We start from the raw sequence: 17545 nt of genomic DNA, 5'->3' as shown, positions 1-17545 counted from the left end.
TGAGTAAAGGAAAAAAACCAAGGGAAAAGTGCCAAAACAAAATAAAAACTAAGGGAATGCCCATGTCTTACTCTGGCACCATCTTGGCCATCTTCATGTTTTGTTTTATTTCTATATACTACCTTTATTTGGTTAGCAAGTTGCAAGCTTAACTTGAGGAGGATATTTTTGGGCCATATTGTCATAAGTGGTCCATCAAAAGTTTGCCACTGTTAAAGAGATTTACAAAGTTGAGTTGTAAATATATTGTCTGAACTGCCCATTGCATTTTTCATTGGGCTAGCAGGTTTGGATGATCCATTCTACATGGTCTTTTTACAGGGCTAGTTTTGATGATTTCCATTTCTTTACCATGATTAAATTTTCACAAATTTCTTTTTCTTGACAACTGGTTACCCTCCACCCACTTTCTTATTGAAAATTTTTCCCACCACAGAAAAAGTACACTTATTTACCTATAACAAATATTCTATGAAAACAGCAGTCCACCAGTCAAACAAACATATCCATGCCTCTTTGAGGTTACCTGTCCCACCCCCCAAGTAAGTGTAATTTATGCATACACGCAAAGGGGCATTTTCGATAAGACATCTAAGTCTGAGTTTGGACATCTTGGGAAAGATGTCCAGAAGTCCAGTAGAGAGAAAGTCCGTTCTTAAAATAGCAAGATACCTTTAAAAAAATAATAATTATTATTATTATTTTATTCTTATATACCGCCAAAGCCGTGGTAGTTCGAGGTGGTTTACAACAAAGAAGAGCTGGACAATCAGGAATACAGGTACATTGTAAGATCATCAAAATACAGGAGAGCATGATACAGAGGTGAGGCATGAGAGAACTTGGGAACAATTCGGTTGGAGATGGAGAGGTAGGGCTTAGGAGGACTTAGTTACAAATTGGTTGAACAAGTTTGTTTTTACAAGTTTTCTGAAACTATCTACCGTATTTTCACGCAAATAACGCGCACCCGTATAAAACGCGCACACGGGTATAGCGCGCAGAAATCACGATGATGTGTACAAAAACTTTGGTATACCGCGCTCACGGGTATACCGCGCATGCTGCCCGACGCTCCTTTCGCCCGCCTTGACTTTCCGTGCGCTGTCCCGACTCTCCGTTCACCCCCCCCCTGACTTCCATGCACTGTCCCCCCTTGAAGGTCTGTCCCCATCCTGAAAGCCTGATGCCCCCCCCCCCCGACGTCCGATACATCCCTCCCCCCGAAGGACCGCCGACTCCCCAACAATATCGGGCCAGGAGGGAGCCCAAATCCTCCTGGCCACGGCGACCCCCTAACCCCACCCCGCACTACATTACGGGCAGGAGGGATCCCAGGCCCTCCTGCCCTCGACGCAAACCCCCCTCCCCCCAACGACCGCCCCCCCCAAGAACCTCCGACAAAAGTTTTAAAACATAGTTCCCACCCCGCCCGACGCCCGATTCACCCCCCCAGCAGGACCGCTCGCACCCCCACCCCGAACGACCGCTCGCACCCGCTCCCACCCGCACCCGCATCCACGATCGGAGCAAGAGGGAGCCCAAGCCCTCTTGCCCGGCCGACTCCCCGACGTCCGATACATCCCCCCCCCGGCAGGACCACTCGCACCCCCACCACGAACGACCGCCGACTTCCCGACAATATCGGGCCAGAAGGGAGCCCAAACCCTCCTGGCCACGGCGACCCCCTAACCCCACCCCGCACTACATTACGGGCAGGAGGGATCCCAGGCCCTCCTGCCCTCGACGCAAACCCCCCTCCCCCCCAACGACCGCCCCCCCGCAAGAACCTCCGACCGCCCCCCAGCCGACCCGCGATCCCCCTGGCGACCCCCCCACCCCCCTTCCCCGTACCTTTGGTAGTTGGCCGGACAGACGGGAGCCAAACCCGCCTGTCCGGCAGGCAGCCAACGAAGGAATGAGGCCGGATTGGCCCATCCATCCTAAAGCTCCGCCTACTGGTGGGGCCTAAGGCGCGTGGGCCAATCAGAATAGGCCCTGGAGCCTTAGGTCCCACCTGGGGGCGCGGCCTGAGGCACATGGTCGGGTTGGGCCCATGTGCCTCAGGCCGCGCCCCCAGGTGGGACCTAAGGCTCCAGGGCCTATTCTGATTGGCCCACGCGCCTTAGGCCCCACCAGTAGGCGGAACTTTAGGATGGATGGGCCAATCCGGCCTCATTCCTTCGTTGGCTGCCTGCCGGACAGGCGGGTTTGGCTCCCGTCTGTCCGGCCAACTACCAAAGGTACGGGGAAGGGGGGTGGGGGGGTCGTGGGGGTCGCCAGGGGGATCGCGGGTCGGCTGGGGGGCGGTCGGAGGTTCTTGGGGGGGGGCGGTCTTTGGGGGGGGAGGGGGGTTTGCGTCGAGGGCAGGAGGGCCTGGGATCCCTCCTGCCCGTAATGTAGTGCGGGGTGGGGTTAGGGGGTCGCCGTGGCCAGGAGGGTTTGGGCTCCCTTCTGGCCCGATATTGTCGGGAAGTCGGCGGTCGTTCGTGGTGGGGGTGCGAGTGGTCCTGCCGGGGGGGGGGATGTATCGGACGTCGGGGAGTCGGCCGGGCAAGAGGGCTTGGGCTCCCTCTTGCTCCGATCGTGGATGCGGGTGCGGGTGGGAGCGCGTGCGAGGGGTCGTTCGGGGTGGGGGTGCGAGCGGTCCTGCTGGGGGGGTGAATCGGGCGTCGGGCGGGGTGGGAACTATGTTTTAAAACTTTTGTATAACGCGCTCACGCATATAACGCGCGAGGGGTATGCGCGGTAGGTAAAAACGCGTATAACGCGCGCGTTATATGCGTGAAAATACGGTAGTCATTTTGGGTCTTAGTACATCTATCTTTTTTGGTTATTCTTAATATAAAGATGTCTACATGAAAAACGCACAAAAGTTTTTCGGACATGCTAGCAGCCAGCATTCTTAGCAAACTGTTCACAGAGAACTGAGCACAGCAGAGGGGCACTGCTGTGAATGTCACATTTCAAAGTCCCAGGTACACATGTCACTATAACCTGCTTATATTGTATGGTGAACCTACCCAAAACTTACTGTACCCACCTGTACACCACAACAATAGCCCTTATGCCTACAGGTACCATCTTTATGTGGGTTATAGTGACATGTGTACCTGGGACTTTTAAATATAACATTCACTGCAGTACCTCCCTAAGAGTGCCTATCTGCTCGGCTCAGTTGTCTATGTCTGAAGCTGTAAGAGGGGGTGCTGAAAAGTTCTCAACCCAGCCAAGAAGAAAATGACATGGATATAGTTCAGTGATCTAAAACAATATGAAACCATAGAATTTCGTTTCTGCAAATTGGCATGTAATGAAATAAGATAACACTCTGCAGCTGCAGAGATAAAATAATGTTCGGTATTTAGGAAGTTGGTTGGTTGGAGTGAGAACTTTTCAACTCCCCCTCATAATGCACGCTAGAATGTACTGGGGGGTTCCACGTCTTTGGGTGATGAGAGTGGGTCAGTGACCACTGGTGCAGTAAGGGGGGTCATGTCTTAATCCCTCCAGTGGTCATCTGGTCAGTTTGAGCACCTTTTTAGCATTTAGATGCTTTTAAAACAAGTCTTTCTCCAGATGTCCCCCCCAAAAAGCCCTGGATGTTTTGTTAAAGGTTTGATTATGCCTGTAGAACATCCAAGTCCTAAGCCTGCCCAAAACACACCTCTAACACACCCCCTTAAGATTTAGACACACTGGAGACAAAACAACCAGAAAGTCTGTTTTGAGAATATCCATTTGGACGTTTTGACTAGTAAAACGTCCAAGTGTTGTCTTTTGGGCATCTGTCTTTTTTGAAAATGAGTCCCATAGCCTTTTGTGTTGTTTTATTGGCCTTTTAACCTCTGAATCGAGAACTTCAGAGAAGTTTTCAAGTTTAAGTTTTTTATTAATTTGTAGCTGCTACAGTATTATATAAGAAATAAAATAAGATTTATTTATAGCACAGATTTATTTTTATATTTATAGCACAGAGCTTTTTTGAAGAGCTCTAGAAATTGTACAAAAATCACACAGTCAACTTTTCTTTCTTGGGCTAGCCCTGTTCCCTGGGTTTTGAATTATTAGCAATCAACATTCCTATTATAGTCCTGTCTTCAGTGTTTAATCTCATTTTGCTGACTTGGACCTAACGCTCTTGAACCAGCATAACAACATAACTGGGGAATTTCTGAGAAAAGTTTATGAAATGTTTGCTGAAGCCTATCCTTGACCTGCCTGTGATGTACCTGCTAAATATAACTTTCTTTTTCTGCACAGTCCCAGGAAGAAGACAAATCGGGTAAAAAGAAGACCAAACACAAGAAGAGCAAGGACAAGGAGGACAGCAAAGATGACAAGCAGAAGAAGAAGAAAAAGAAAGACAAGGAGAAACTTGATGAGTTTGATGAACTAGAGGCCTTCTTGGGTGGCAGAGATGGGGCCAGCAAAGCCCGAGGGGGAGAGGACTACGAGGAATTATAGAATCTAAAAAAACTTCAGGATGATCATTAGATCTTCAAACCCGTCCTTTTTCTATCTTTGGCTGGGATACACTCACTAGCTCACCCCTCCTGCTTTCTGAGCTGCTAAAGACAAGTGTAAGAGGTGGTAGGACAAACCTAGGTGTCCTCCCTCTGTAAATGTCTAAATAAGGAAGCCTTACATTTTGTTTTGCTTTCATGACTTTCTGCCTTGAATGGAGAAATCTCAACACAAATGCTCCTGGTCAAGGTGATGGTTTGGGTTTATTGCCACTATGCCTTCCTTAATGTGCTTCCAGTGAATCTGAAGTCAATGGTTGTGGGCTTTTATTTTTTTTCTATTTGTTTCTTATTTCATTACAAGGAAGAAAAAGTGTGTGCTTACCAAATATTTGGGGGATATTGTGGGCCCCATCTACTTGCTTGTCATGCTGCGACATTTAATAAAGAAGAATAACAATGGAGAAGAGGCCACAATCTGCTCTGATGTTACCTAGAGGTCTTCTCACTCTTTTTCTTGTATTTCTTTCTGTGGCTTAAAATGAAATGTGCACACACCACTGCATGTTATTGAAGCTAAAGTGTACACACAGTCATTACTATTAAATGAATAGTCTCTGCATTAATGGGTTTGAATTAGGTATAAGCTGCCCAGTTCTATGTATTTATTTTAAAAGTAGAAAAATACAAATTCATCAGGTCTATTATTTATATAGAGGGGAGGAGTAGCCTAGTGGTTTGTGCAGTAGCTTGGAGAACTGTAAAATGTAACAATGAACAATTTAAAAATACATTATCCTAGGACAAGCAGGCAGCCTATTCTCACATGTGGGTGACTTCATCCACGGAGCCCGGATGCGGACAGTCTCGCAAGCAGACTTGCTTGTAGAAACGTAGAAGTTTTGAGTCAGCCGCACCACACAGGGCGAGATTCCTCAGTTCTCCGCGGAGCGAGATGTCTGTACTTTGACACTCTGCATTGAACTTTGCTCACTTCATGCCTTCTCTCACCACGGTTTGTGTTCTTTTTAGTTGCGAATTGCTGTGTTACTTTCTTTATTTTCCTTAAAAAAAAAAAAAAGACTTATTTTATTTTTCTTCATTGACTGACTGGCGGGCCAGGCCACGTGGCTGCAACCTGTAGGCTTTGACTTCACAGCGGCTATCTTTCCTCCTATGTCCAGGCTAGTCATGGGCTTCAAGAAGTGTAGCCAGTGCCAGCATGTGATTTCTCTCACGGACCCACACCACTGGTGCCTCAAGTGCCTTGGGCCTGACCATAATCCTAAGTCGTGCAAGTGCTGTGCTACTCTTCAACCTCGAGCCCTTAAACGTCATCAGGTTTTAATGGAGAAACTTCAGGATGGACTCTTCAGGGACACCCTCGACCTCGCGTGCTGCCTCGGTCCCACCTTCCAGCGAGGGTCCTCCTGCTTCCACTCCGACCTCGAGTTTCATCAGACCGTCCTTGTTTGGATTGTCTTTAGCCTCGAGTACACCTGCTTTATTATCCCCTGAGCTTCCCTCAGGTCAGATACCTAAGCAGAAGGCTCCTGCGGTGGTCCTCAAGCTTTCCAAGACCTCAAGTCCAAGTACATCTCCACTGCCACCTTGGGCCTTTAGCCTCTGCAAGTGATCCGGTTTCAGACATGGATCCACCTTTGCAGGATTCTCTCCAGACCATGTTGGAGCAACAATTTGTTCAGTTACGGAGCAGCAATTTGTTTAGTTACTGAGCAAATATGGTTCTGCCTCGACGCTGCCTCCTGTAATCCAGCTTGGGCAATCAGCAGTCTCTCGCAAGGTCGAGTCCCTGACTGTGCCTTGAGCTGAAACTTCGCACACTTTGCAAGGAACAGTCTTTACGAGTGTCTGGTCTGGCATCTACCCACTCTATGGAAGGAGTAGGTTCTTTGCGAGTGTCTCGACAGGAATCCTCACACTCCATACAAGGAGCAGTCTTTGGGAGTGCTTCGAGATTCCTCAATCCAAGCCACTGTGTTTTGATCTACAGCTTCTAGCCCTATCCATTCACCAGTAGCATTGCCTGTTTCCATACATAGGGCGAAGTCTCCTCGATCCTCAAGACCTGCTACCAGACAATACTCTCGTTGTCGATCAGGGCCTTCATCGAGACATCCATTGAGGCGCAGATCTTCCTCTAAAGAGCAGCCTTCTTCATCTAGGCCTCATTCCAGACCTTCCAGCTCTTTGAGGGCTCCAACTCCTCGTTCGAGGTCATCACTTCCAGACCCTGAAGAATCAGCTGCTTCCATTGCCTCCTCCAAGTCTCCATATTCTTTGGATTGCCACTTCTCCAGAAAGGCTTCACCTTCGTTCTCGAGGTCATCGAGTCCCTCTCGAGGCAGGGCCTTAGCGGATCAGCTGTCTTTCTTGTCCTTTCTTCGTCAGATGGCTGATGACATGGAAATTACTCTAAGGAATATCTTGAGGTCATGCAACTACCTCAACCTCCTGCAGAGTCACTTAAGCTTCCTCTTAACAAGCTTTTGTCTCAAACTTTCAAACGTTATCTGGAGGCTCCTTATGATATACCTGCTGTTCCAGGAAAATTGGACTCGAGGTATAGAACTCTGCATTGCAAAGCGTTTGAGAATTCGCAATTATCTCACCAATCCCTTCTTGTGGAATCCTCTTTGGAAAAAATCCATCCTTCCAGGGTTTGGACACTGTCTATATCAAACAGAGTTTGGACGCCGTCTATATCAAAATGCTATGATGTCCTCCAAAGTCCTCGATTACAACTTTGTCTTCGTTACTTATCTCAAGTTCCTCATTGATCTTCTCCCAGGTTTTCTGAAGAATCTGGAACAACATAGACATTTTGAGTTCCAAGAAGTCCACTGCTACTCTGTCACAACTCTGATTGCATCTTCTCCAGTCATTTTATGATGCCTTTAAGCTGTCAGCCAGGGCCACTGCTTTCTCTGTAGAAATGCGCCACTTGGCCTAGCTTCATACCATTGACATGGAGCCTAATCTTCAGGACCGTCTGGCTAACATTCCTTATCAGGGCAATGACCTCTTTGATGAATCCATAGAGGCTGCCACTAAGAAGTTGTCAGACCAAAGTCAAAGCCAGCTCCTGCAAAACCTTCACGCACTACTCCAGTTTTCCAGAGGCGTTATACTCCAAGGGCGGCTCCTTACACTCAAGCACCTCCCTAGAAACTGCAACAGCAGAAGCAACAGAAACCTCAGCCTTCTGCTGCATTTAAGGCTCTGCAGCCTTTTTGACTAAAACAGAGCATAACCTCCATCGTTATGCTTATGTCCTCCCTTCCCCCCATAGGAGTGGTCTCCATCTTTTTTTACCACCAATGGGAGACTATTACATCCGACCTGTAGGTGCTGTCAATAATCAGGGAAGGATACTCTCTTCATTTCACTCAGGTTCCACCAGAGCTTCCTCCAAGAGAATATCCTTCCAATCCATCCCAGACCGCCCTTTTTCTTCAGGAAGCTCAAGCTCTGCTTCGTCTCTGTGCCTTCAAAGAAGTTCCTTTGGAACAGCAGAGCAGGGGGTTTTACTCCCGTTACTTTCTAGTTCCGAAGAAGACGGGCGATCTGAGACCCATTTTGGATCTCAGGGCTCAACAAATTTTTAGTCAAATAAAAATTTTGCATGTTGTCCCTGGTGTCCCTTTATTCCCTTCTAGATCAGAATGATTGGTTATGTTCTCTGGATCTCAAGGAGGTCTATACTCACATCCCCATTCATCCGACCTCCCGTCAGTACCTCAGATTTCGGGTGGGGAATCTACATTATCAATACAGAGTGCTACCATTTGGCCTGGCTTCATCTCCCAGAGTGTTCACCAAGTGCCTGGTGGTGGTAGCAGCAGCTCTAAGAAATCATGGCCTTCAGGTGTTTCCCTACCTAGACGACTGGCTCATCAAAGATTCAACATCTCAGGGGGTTATTGTAGTGACCCAACGGACTACGTGGTTCCTACAAAGCTTGGGATTCAAAATCAACTTTCCCAACTTCAGCCCTCTCAGAATCTACAGTTCATCGGAACTGTTCTGGACACTATCCAACTAAGAGCATTCCATCCGCAACAACGTCTGGAGGCTCTTCTTCAACTCTGTCATGCAGTGTCTTCCCGCTCTTCAGCGAGACACATGATAGTACTACTAGGTCACATGGCCTCCACAGTAGACGTGACTCCTTGTGCCAGACTTCACCTCAGAATTCCTCAGTGGACCCTGGCATCTCAGTGGACGCAGGCTTGCGAACCACTCTCTCGACACATTAGAGTCACTCCTTCATTGAGACAATCTCTCCGCTGGTAGATGCTCTCTTCCAATCTCACGTATGAAGAAAGATTTATGTGTAAATATGTTTATTGAACAAGAATGGAAAAGCAGCATACAGTGAATCAAAACTTTTTCCTCCATACCATCACAGTTCCCAATCCCCCCCTCCCACCCCACCCAGGCAGCAGCAACTAGAACCAATATAAGAAATAAACAATAAGCATCTCAAGCATCCCAGAGTTGTCTACGAACATAGGAAGTAAAGGTCAAACTAAAAGAATACCAACATTGACGAAAAAGTCTGCCTGTCTTGGCTGACATGTCCACAATGTCTCTGCGCTCCAGCAACATTTGCTGCAGCATTAATGCTCTCCACTGTTGAATAGTCGGGGGTTGAGAAGACAGCCACTGCAACAGAACACACTTCCTCCCCAGCAGAATAGTCCTCTTGATAAAGGCCGAACAGCCCGACTTGGGCGGGTGGAAACGAATCTGTAGAGTAATGAGGAAACTCGGGTGGAGTCTCCAGGAGCACCCCCATAGCTGGGCCACAGCAGATACCAAGTGCAACCAAAAGGCAGACACCAATGGGCAGGTCCAAAACATATGTCCAAAAGATGCCATGGGTTGTTCGCATTTACTACAGCCGTGCTCCGCACTAATCCCCATCACATGAGCTCTCTTGGGGGGATAGAAAGCCCGCAAGAGAAATTTATAATTGCGTTCCCACTCCATGGAAGATAAGCGGAGGGCATTCCCCAAGCAAAGTCCCCTTCGAATCATGTCGGCTGTGATAGGCACCTGCAAATCCATCGTCCATTTCCTGGCCAAGGTCGGAAAATCAATATCTCCCAAGCAGTCCAGAAGCAACCCATGATACAATTTCAAGGGGATCAGGTCCTGTGCTGTCAGTCCAAGAACTTCATGTAGTTTAGTGTAGTTCTCCTCACACAGCACCGCCGGCGTCAGGTTCCGCAAATAATGCTGTAATTGTCTGTATGCAAACCAATCAGCTGCGGTGAAGTGGAACTGTGTGGTTAGGTCTGTGAAGGAGAGAGGAAGTCCCGTGTGTTGTATAGCCTGTGAGATGTACTGAAGTCCCACTAAAGTCCATCGGCGAAACGGTCCAGAATCCAAGCCAGGGGTAAAATCACCATTGCCAGCAATGGGCAAGTAAGACGTCACCCTGGAATTGATCTTCAACAGTCTGCATAGGGATTTCCAAGCCCTGCGCATGGCCGGCAGAAGTGGATGAGAGCTAAGCTGTGGTAAATCCGGCAAGTGGAGAGCATGTAATAAATAACTGAAATGGTAGGGTTGAAAGCAATAACATTCTATCTCCGGTAGAGAAAAATATTTAGTATCACAAAACCAATCATGGATATGTCTGAGCTGGCAAGCAAGGTTAAATCTAGAAACACTTAAAAGACCCAACCTCCCTTTTCTACGAGGTAACATCAACTTAAATAGAGAAATCCTAGCCCGCTTCCCCTGCCAGAGATATGCATGAAGGTGGGAATTGTGTTGAGATACATGAGCTGGGGAAAGCATGACGGGGAGCATCTGTAATACATAAAGCCATTGTGGCAGGATCATCATGTTGTAGAGGGCAATACGGACCGAAAGGGACAAGGGAAATCGCCTCCAGTTAGAAAGGGTAGACTCCGTGCGACGGAGCAGAGGCAAGATGTTCGCAGTGTACAGCCTATCCAGGTCCCGAGGTATAACCACCCCCAAGTAACGCAAGGAAGAAGAAGCCCATTGTAATGGAAATTCCCCTAGCCAATCCTGACGTACTGCCTCTGAGGTTGGTAATGCCAGGGATTTCTGCTTGTTAAGGGTCAAGCCAGAGTAAAGGTGAAATTCATCAAGGATGTCCAACGCACGAGATAGGGATCAATGAGGATCCCCCAGAGTGAGTAAAAGGTCATCCGCAAATGCCAACACCCGCAGCTGGGCAGAACCCTCAGACAATCCTACAATCTCATCATCTCTCTGGAGAGTACGCAACAAAGGGTCCAAGTACAACAAGAAAAGCAGCGGAGAGAGCGGACATCCCTGTCGCGTCCCCCTACCCACGAGGAAACCATTGGAGCGTACCCCATTAACCATTATCGAGGCCGTGGGATCTGTGTAGAGCGGTCGGAGCAATGCCAAGTAACTGTCCGGAAGTCCGATATGCTGTAATACTTGAAATAGATACTGCCACTGAACCTTGTCAAAGGCCTTTGCCGCGTCCAATCCAACTAGCAAACCCGGACATTGGGTATGTTGTGCCCGCGAGAACGCCATCAACACTCTCCGAACATTCAAAACCGAATGCCGCTCCCGGACAAAACCCACCTGCTCAGGCACTATGATGGAAGGCAACAAAGGTGCTAACCTATCTGCCAGCACTCGAGCTAAAATTTTTATGTCAACGTTCAGGAGCGAAATCGGCTGGTATGATTCGATCTCGGTGGGCGGTTTAGATGGCTTTGGAATCAATGTGATGAGAGCGTCATTCGCATAGCAGGGAAATGCACCACAGTCACGAACTGCCGAATAATAATTCATCAGGGGCTCCCCCAGGACCGATGATAAGATCTTATAGAACTCCGGAGAATAGCCATCCGGTCCCGGAGCCTTGCAAGTCTTCAACGTTTGTATTGCTCGCAACACTTCTTGTGTGTGCAATGGCCTATCTAGTCGAGATTTCTGAGCTGGCGATAATTTAGGCATCCCCGCATCCTCTAAGTAATCACACACATCGGGGCCCATATAGGGACCCGGGGAAGCATAAAAGGCCTCAAAATAATTTTTAAAGCAATCTGCAATTGCCTCTGCCGAGGTCAATATGTTCCCCGAGGTATCTCGGATCATAGGAATATATCTAGAACCCGACCAGCTCTTAGTTACAGATGCGAGCAACTTCCCCGTCTTGTTGCCGTGCTTATAGAATCGAAACTTTCTATAAAACAACAGTTTTTTTGTGCGTTCATGGATAAGGGTATTCAACTCAGCCAAGACCGTTTTATACATATCGTTAGTGGCCACCGACGGGGAATTCAGCAGGTCACATTTCAACTGCTGCGAATGACGCTCAAGTTGTACTATGCGATGTGCAATTCGTCTGGTCCTAGAGGCAACGTAAGCTATAATATCACCACGCAACACCGCTTTAGCAGCATCCCAAAATAGAATGGGTTGTTCTATGTGTTGCGCGTTGAAAGAGCAATAATCCTCCCATTTGTGCATTAGAAATTCCCGAAAATGAAGGTCTGCATGCAAGTACGCAGGAAATCTCCAACCCCTCCCCGAGTTCACAGGGCCCCCCACTGCAACATCAAGCCAGATCATATGGTGATCTGACACCTCAAGGGGGCCAATGGTAGCCTCCGAGACTCGAGCAAACAGCGTCTCAGATAAAAGCGTATAATCAATCCTGGAGAAAGAACCATGGGCTCTGGACTGGTGAGTGTAATCTCTCTCCGTGGGGTGAAGCAACCGCCAAGGATCCACCAGTCCCAGAGCTCGACAGAGATAAGGGATTCCCCTGGTCTGCCTCCCAGACGGCGTCCCTGAACCTCCAGAGCAATCCACGTCCATCACCTGATTCAAATCACCCACTACTATCAGGGGACAGTCCGAGTCTTTCAAACAAATATTAACCAGGTTTTGAAAAAAGGAGTGTTGATATTTGTTAGGGCCATATCCCACCAAAAGCCGAAAGGGCCCCCCAGGTCCAACCACCCTCACCAAAAGGTAACGACCCTGCGAGTCACGCCTCAGGACCTGGACTGTACACTGCAGGCCCCTCCTAAATAGAATCGCCACCCCCGCCCTTTTCCCAGGGGAAGAGGCGTAGTGCAGGTCTCCAACCCAACCCCGGCGCAATTTCTGGTGTTCTACATCTGTAAGTCTAGTCTCTTGCAGACAGGCTATGTCTGCCGAGTGATGTTTCAGTTGAGACAGAATTTTTGTGCGCTTGGCAGGGGAAGTGATGCCCGATACATTCCAGGAAAGTATACGCAACTTCCGGTCACCCATCAGGGGCCAACACCAGACTCACCACAGCTAGCAAAGAATTCAGTAAACGGAGTCCTAGGGCGCCCAGCCCCACCCCAAGACTCACACACACAGCCATGCATACATTCGCACCAATCTGAAAGAAAAATGACCCACGACAACCCTGAACAAGAAAAACAAAATAAACTAATAACATAGTTGCTGCCACCCAGGACCCCCCTCTCCCCAAATCCCCCCAACAGCCCCAATCTTCCCCCACATGTGGGAGCTAGGAGGTCACCAGAGATGCCCCGTCCAGGGCCGCCCCGCCCCGCCCCATCAGAATGTGCGCCCCTGAGGGCCCCAAAAAACACGGTCCCCCTTCTAATTAACCAAAACTAGGAAATGTCACAAACAAACCACATTGCAAGGTTAATGGCAGTTCAATCAGTCTGTTCCCGGATCTGGGTTACCAAGAAGCTTGATGAATGCAGCCGCCTCATCCGGTGATTGAAAGGATTTCCAGATCCCATTTCGCTGGATCCTCAATATAGCTGGGTAGTTGAATTGAAATCTTTGCTTTAGCTCCGAGAGCTGTGCACACAGGGGGTAAAAAGGTTTCCTCCTCTCCTGCAGGGCCGTGGAGTAATCTTGGCTAATGCGAATCGGTGAGCCATCATATTTCAAAGTGTCTTTCTTGGTTCTGTACTGTTGTAGTATCTCCACTTTGTGTCTGAAGTTCAGGAGCTTTAATATGACCACACGTGGTCTGGCTTCCAGGCCCGGGCGAGGGCCCAAACGATGCGCTCTTTCAATGCGCACAGGCCCCGCAGCAGAAGAAATCGGGAGCTCCTCTCGCAGCCACCCCTCCAGCAATTCCGGCAGCGAGCGATCCGAGAGCGTTTCCGGGACACCCATCAGGCGCAGGTTCGAGCGACGGGACCGGTTCTCCAGGTCGTCCAGCTTGTCAGCTTGGGCTCGAACCTGCGCCTGCAATGCAAGGAGGTCAGTACTCTGGGTGTTACCTGCGTCCTCCAGGGAGGAAACCCGCTGCTCCAGCTCTGTTGTACGAGCCGACGCCGTTTCCAGCAGTGTTTCAATGTTGGTTATCTGCGCCGTCAACACCTCCAATTTCGGTCCCAAGACCTGGGCAAGGGCCTCCTTTATGTCGCCCAACGCGGCTTCTGTAAGGCTCGATACCGCCGCCGCGGGGCTCGCCGCCATTTTGTTGTCACCAGGCCGTACCCGATCTCGGTCTTTGCGCGCCGATTTCGCCTGCATTAGATCCCGGGATCATGTCAAATACTTTTCCATGCACCAGCGCTTGCCCAATCTGTGGCGTGCACGCAACGAGGGGGGGTTAATTGTCCGTTTTCGGCGAAAATTCGGCAGGGCAGCCCCGGAGCGAGCGAGGAGATGTCCTCACGCGCTCATGACACCACGTGACCTCCATGAAGAAAGATTTAAAAAATTGCGGCTGTACTCACTTGAGGAAAGAAGAGAACGGGGAGATATGATTGAAACATATAAGTACATCACGGGATGCATCGAGTCAGAAGATGATATCTTCTGGCTCATGGGACCCTCGCCCACCAGAGGGCGTCCGCTGAAAATCAGGGGAGGGAAGTTTCATTGCGACTCCAGGAAGTACTTCTTCACCGAAAGAGTAGTGGATCATTGGAACAGACTCCCACTCCAGGTGATAAAGGCCAGCAGCGTGACGGATTTTAAGAGAAAATGGGATACTCACTTGGGATCTTTAAGGGAGTAAATTCAGGGACATGATGCACGACCTACTCCTACTGGAGCGCTGGTCTAGGTCCTGGCAACTCAACTTCAATGCCAAAAAATGCAAAGTTATGCACCTGGGCAACCAAAATCCATGCAAGACTTACACCCTAAATGGAGAGATCCTAACAAGAACTGAAGCAGAACGTGACCTAGGGGTGATCGTCAGTGAGGACATGAAAGCTGCCAATCAAGTGGAGCAAGCTTCATCCAAAGCAAGACAAGTCATAGGTTGCATACGCAGGGGTTTCGTCAGCCGAAAGCCGGAAGTCATTATGCCTCTGTATAGATCCATGGTGAGGCCCCATCTGGAATACTGTGTGCAATTCTGGAGGCCGCATTATCACAAGGATGTGCTGAGACTGGAGTCGGTTCAGAGAATGGCCACCCGGATGGTCTCGGGACTCAAGGATCTCCCATACGAGGAACGGCTAAACAAATTGCAGCTATACTCTCTCGAGGAGCGCAGAGAGAGGGGACATGATCGAGACGTTCAAGTATCTCTCGGGCCGCATAGAGACGGAGGAAGATATCTTCCTTTTCAAGGGTCCCACGACAACAAGAGGGCATCCGTGGAAAATTAGGGGAGGGAAACTACGAGCTGACACCAGGAAATTCTTTTTCACAGAAAGGGTGGTTGATCGCTGGAATAGTCTTCCAATGCATGTGATCGAGGCCAGCAGTGTGCCTGATTTTAAGGCCAAATGGGATCGTCACATGGGATCTATTCACAGGGCGAAGGTAGGGGAGGGATCTATTCATAGGGCAAAGGTAGGGGAGGGACATTAAGGTGGGCAGACTAGATGGGCCTTGGCCCTTATCTGCCGTCTATTTCTATGTTTCTATGTTTCTATGACTTGGTGGGCTATAGCCCTTTTCTGCTGCTTTTTTCTATGTTTCTATAATCTCTCCAGAGTCTTGCTGTTTCAAATGCCCCTCATCAGAAGGTCCTCATGACAGATTCCTTGACCTATGCTTAGGAGGCTCATCTCAATGGTCTCCATACTCAAGGCCACTGGACCAGTACGGATCGTCAGTGTCACATCAATCTGTTGGAATTCAGAGCGATCTTCAGTGCTTTCAAAGCTTTTCAACATCGTCTTCACGACCAGGTAGTCTTTATTCGGACGGACAACCAAGTCGTCATGTACTATGTCAACAAACGGGGGGACGGAATCTCCCTCACTTTGTCAAGAAACTCTGAAGGTTTGGGACTGGACAATCCTCCACAACACTTTTCTCAAAGCTGTCTACATCCAAGGGGCAAAAAATTGTTTGGCGGACAAATTGAGTCGTTTTCTGCAATCTCATGAATGGACACTCAATTCCTCACCTCTTCATCACATTTTTTTGCAGTGGGGAACTCCTCAGATAGATTTCTTTGCATCTCCCCACAACCATGAATTGCCTCAGTTCTGCTCCAGGATCTATTCTCCTCATCACCTCGAGGCAAATGCTTTTCTACTGGAATGGACGAATCTCTTTCTGTATGCATTCCTTCCATTCCCTCTCATTCTCAAGACTCTTGTCAAGTTGAAGAACAATCATGCCACCATGATTCTGATAGATCCTTGGTGGCCTGATCAACATTGGCACTCCCTTCTATTTCAGCTTAGCAGCAGGGAGCCATACCTTCTACCAGTTTTTCCATCTCTACTCTCAAGGATCTCTACTTCATCCCAACCTGCAGTCTCTACACCTGACAGCTTGGTACCTCTCAACATAACTCCTCTTCAGTTTTCTCAACCTGTAAAAGACATGTTAGAGGATTCTAGAAAGCATGCCACTAGACAATGCCACCACCAAAAATGGACTAGATTTTCTACGTGGTGCATCTCTCATGATAAGGAGCCTCAAGATTCCTCCTTATCGTCTGTTGTAGATTATCTTTTGCACTTATCCAATTCTGACCTCATGTCTACATCGATCCGAGTCCATCTCAGTGTAATTGCTGCTATCAGCCTATTGAAGAAAAACCCCTCTCTGCTCATCCGGTGGTTTCTATTTTTATGAAAGGTCTTTTCAATGTCAAACCTCCTCTCAAACCTCCTCCAGTGGTTTGGGATCTCAATAAGAATTTGCCTCCGCTGGGTCAGACCAAGGGTCCATCAATGAAGGGTCAATTGATGAAGCCTCCATTTGAACCAATGTCTATGGCTCATCTGAAGTATCTTACTTGGAAAGGGGTCTTTCTCATTGCCCTCACATCTGCTCGACGAGTCAGTGACCTGCAAGCATTAGTTCCTGATCCACCTTTCACAGTTTTCCATCATGACAAGGTGGTCCTCCGTACTCATCCTAAATTCTTACCTAAAGTGGTTTCAGAATTTCATCTCAACCAATCTATTGTACTTCCAGTGTTTTTTCCAAGATCTCATTCTCATCCTGGAGAATCAGCTCTTCATACACTGGACTGTAAATGTGCTTTTGCCTTCTACTTGGAACACACCAATCCACACAGAACTGCTCCTAAACTTTGTGTCTTCGATCCAAACAAGTTGGGACATCCAATCTCTAAGCGTACCATCTCCAACTGGATGGCTGCTTGTACCTCTTTCTGCTATGCCCACTGCTGGACTACAACTACAGAGTCGAGTCACAGCCCACAAAGTCAGAGCCATGGCGGCTTCAGTAGCTTTCCTCAGATCCACTCCTATTGAGGAAATTTGCAAAGCTGCTACCTGGTCCTCGGTTCATACTTTCACCACTCGTCTGGATGTTTTCTCCAGACGGGATGGCCATTTTGGTCAGAGAGTATTACAAAATTTATTCTCCTAATTTGCCAACACTCCCACCATCCCATTCTGGTTAGCTTGGAGGTCACCCACATGTGAGAATAGGCTACATGCTTGTCCTAGGATAAAGTACAGTTATTTACCGTAACAGTTGTTATCCAGGAACAGCAGGCAGCTATTCTCACAACCCACACGCCTCTCCTGGTTGGCTTCTCTGCTAGCTATCTGAACTGAGGAGACTCGCCCAGTGCTGGGCGGTAAGGCACTGGCGCATGTGCGATGCAGCTG

The 17545-nt window shown here is 48.6% G+C and overlaps 1 protein-coding gene across 5 annotated transcripts in view; it reads left to right on the top strand.

Moving 5' to 3' along the window:
* The window catches only part of RABL6 (RAB, member RAS oncogene family like 6), a 257386-nt gene extending 252412 nt beyond the window's left edge, over positions 1-4974 (top strand). For 3 of the 5 annotated variants that reach the window (XM_033960967.1, XM_033960964.1, XM_033960962.1), the window contains one exon: positions 4264-4974. In XM_033960967.1, coding sequence (XP_033816858.1) covers positions 4264-4467 — 204 coding nt within the window. In that variant the 3' untranslated portion in view covers positions 4468-4974. Of the gene's footprint in view, positions 1-725; positions 782-4263 lie in introns of all 5 variants that reach the window. The other 2 variants (XM_033960965.1, XM_033960963.1) reach the window with 2 other exon arrangements.
* Positions 4975-17545: the final 12571 nt, after the last annotated feature.

Source organism: Geotrypetes seraphini, chromosome 10, assembly GCF_902459505.1.
Source record: "Geotrypetes seraphini chromosome 10, aGeoSer1.1, whole genome shotgun sequence".
NCBI lineage: Eukaryota > Metazoa > Chordata > Amphibia > Gymnophiona > Dermophiidae > Geotrypetes > Geotrypetes seraphini.
This window is presented reverse-complemented; position numbering and strand designations above follow the sequence as displayed.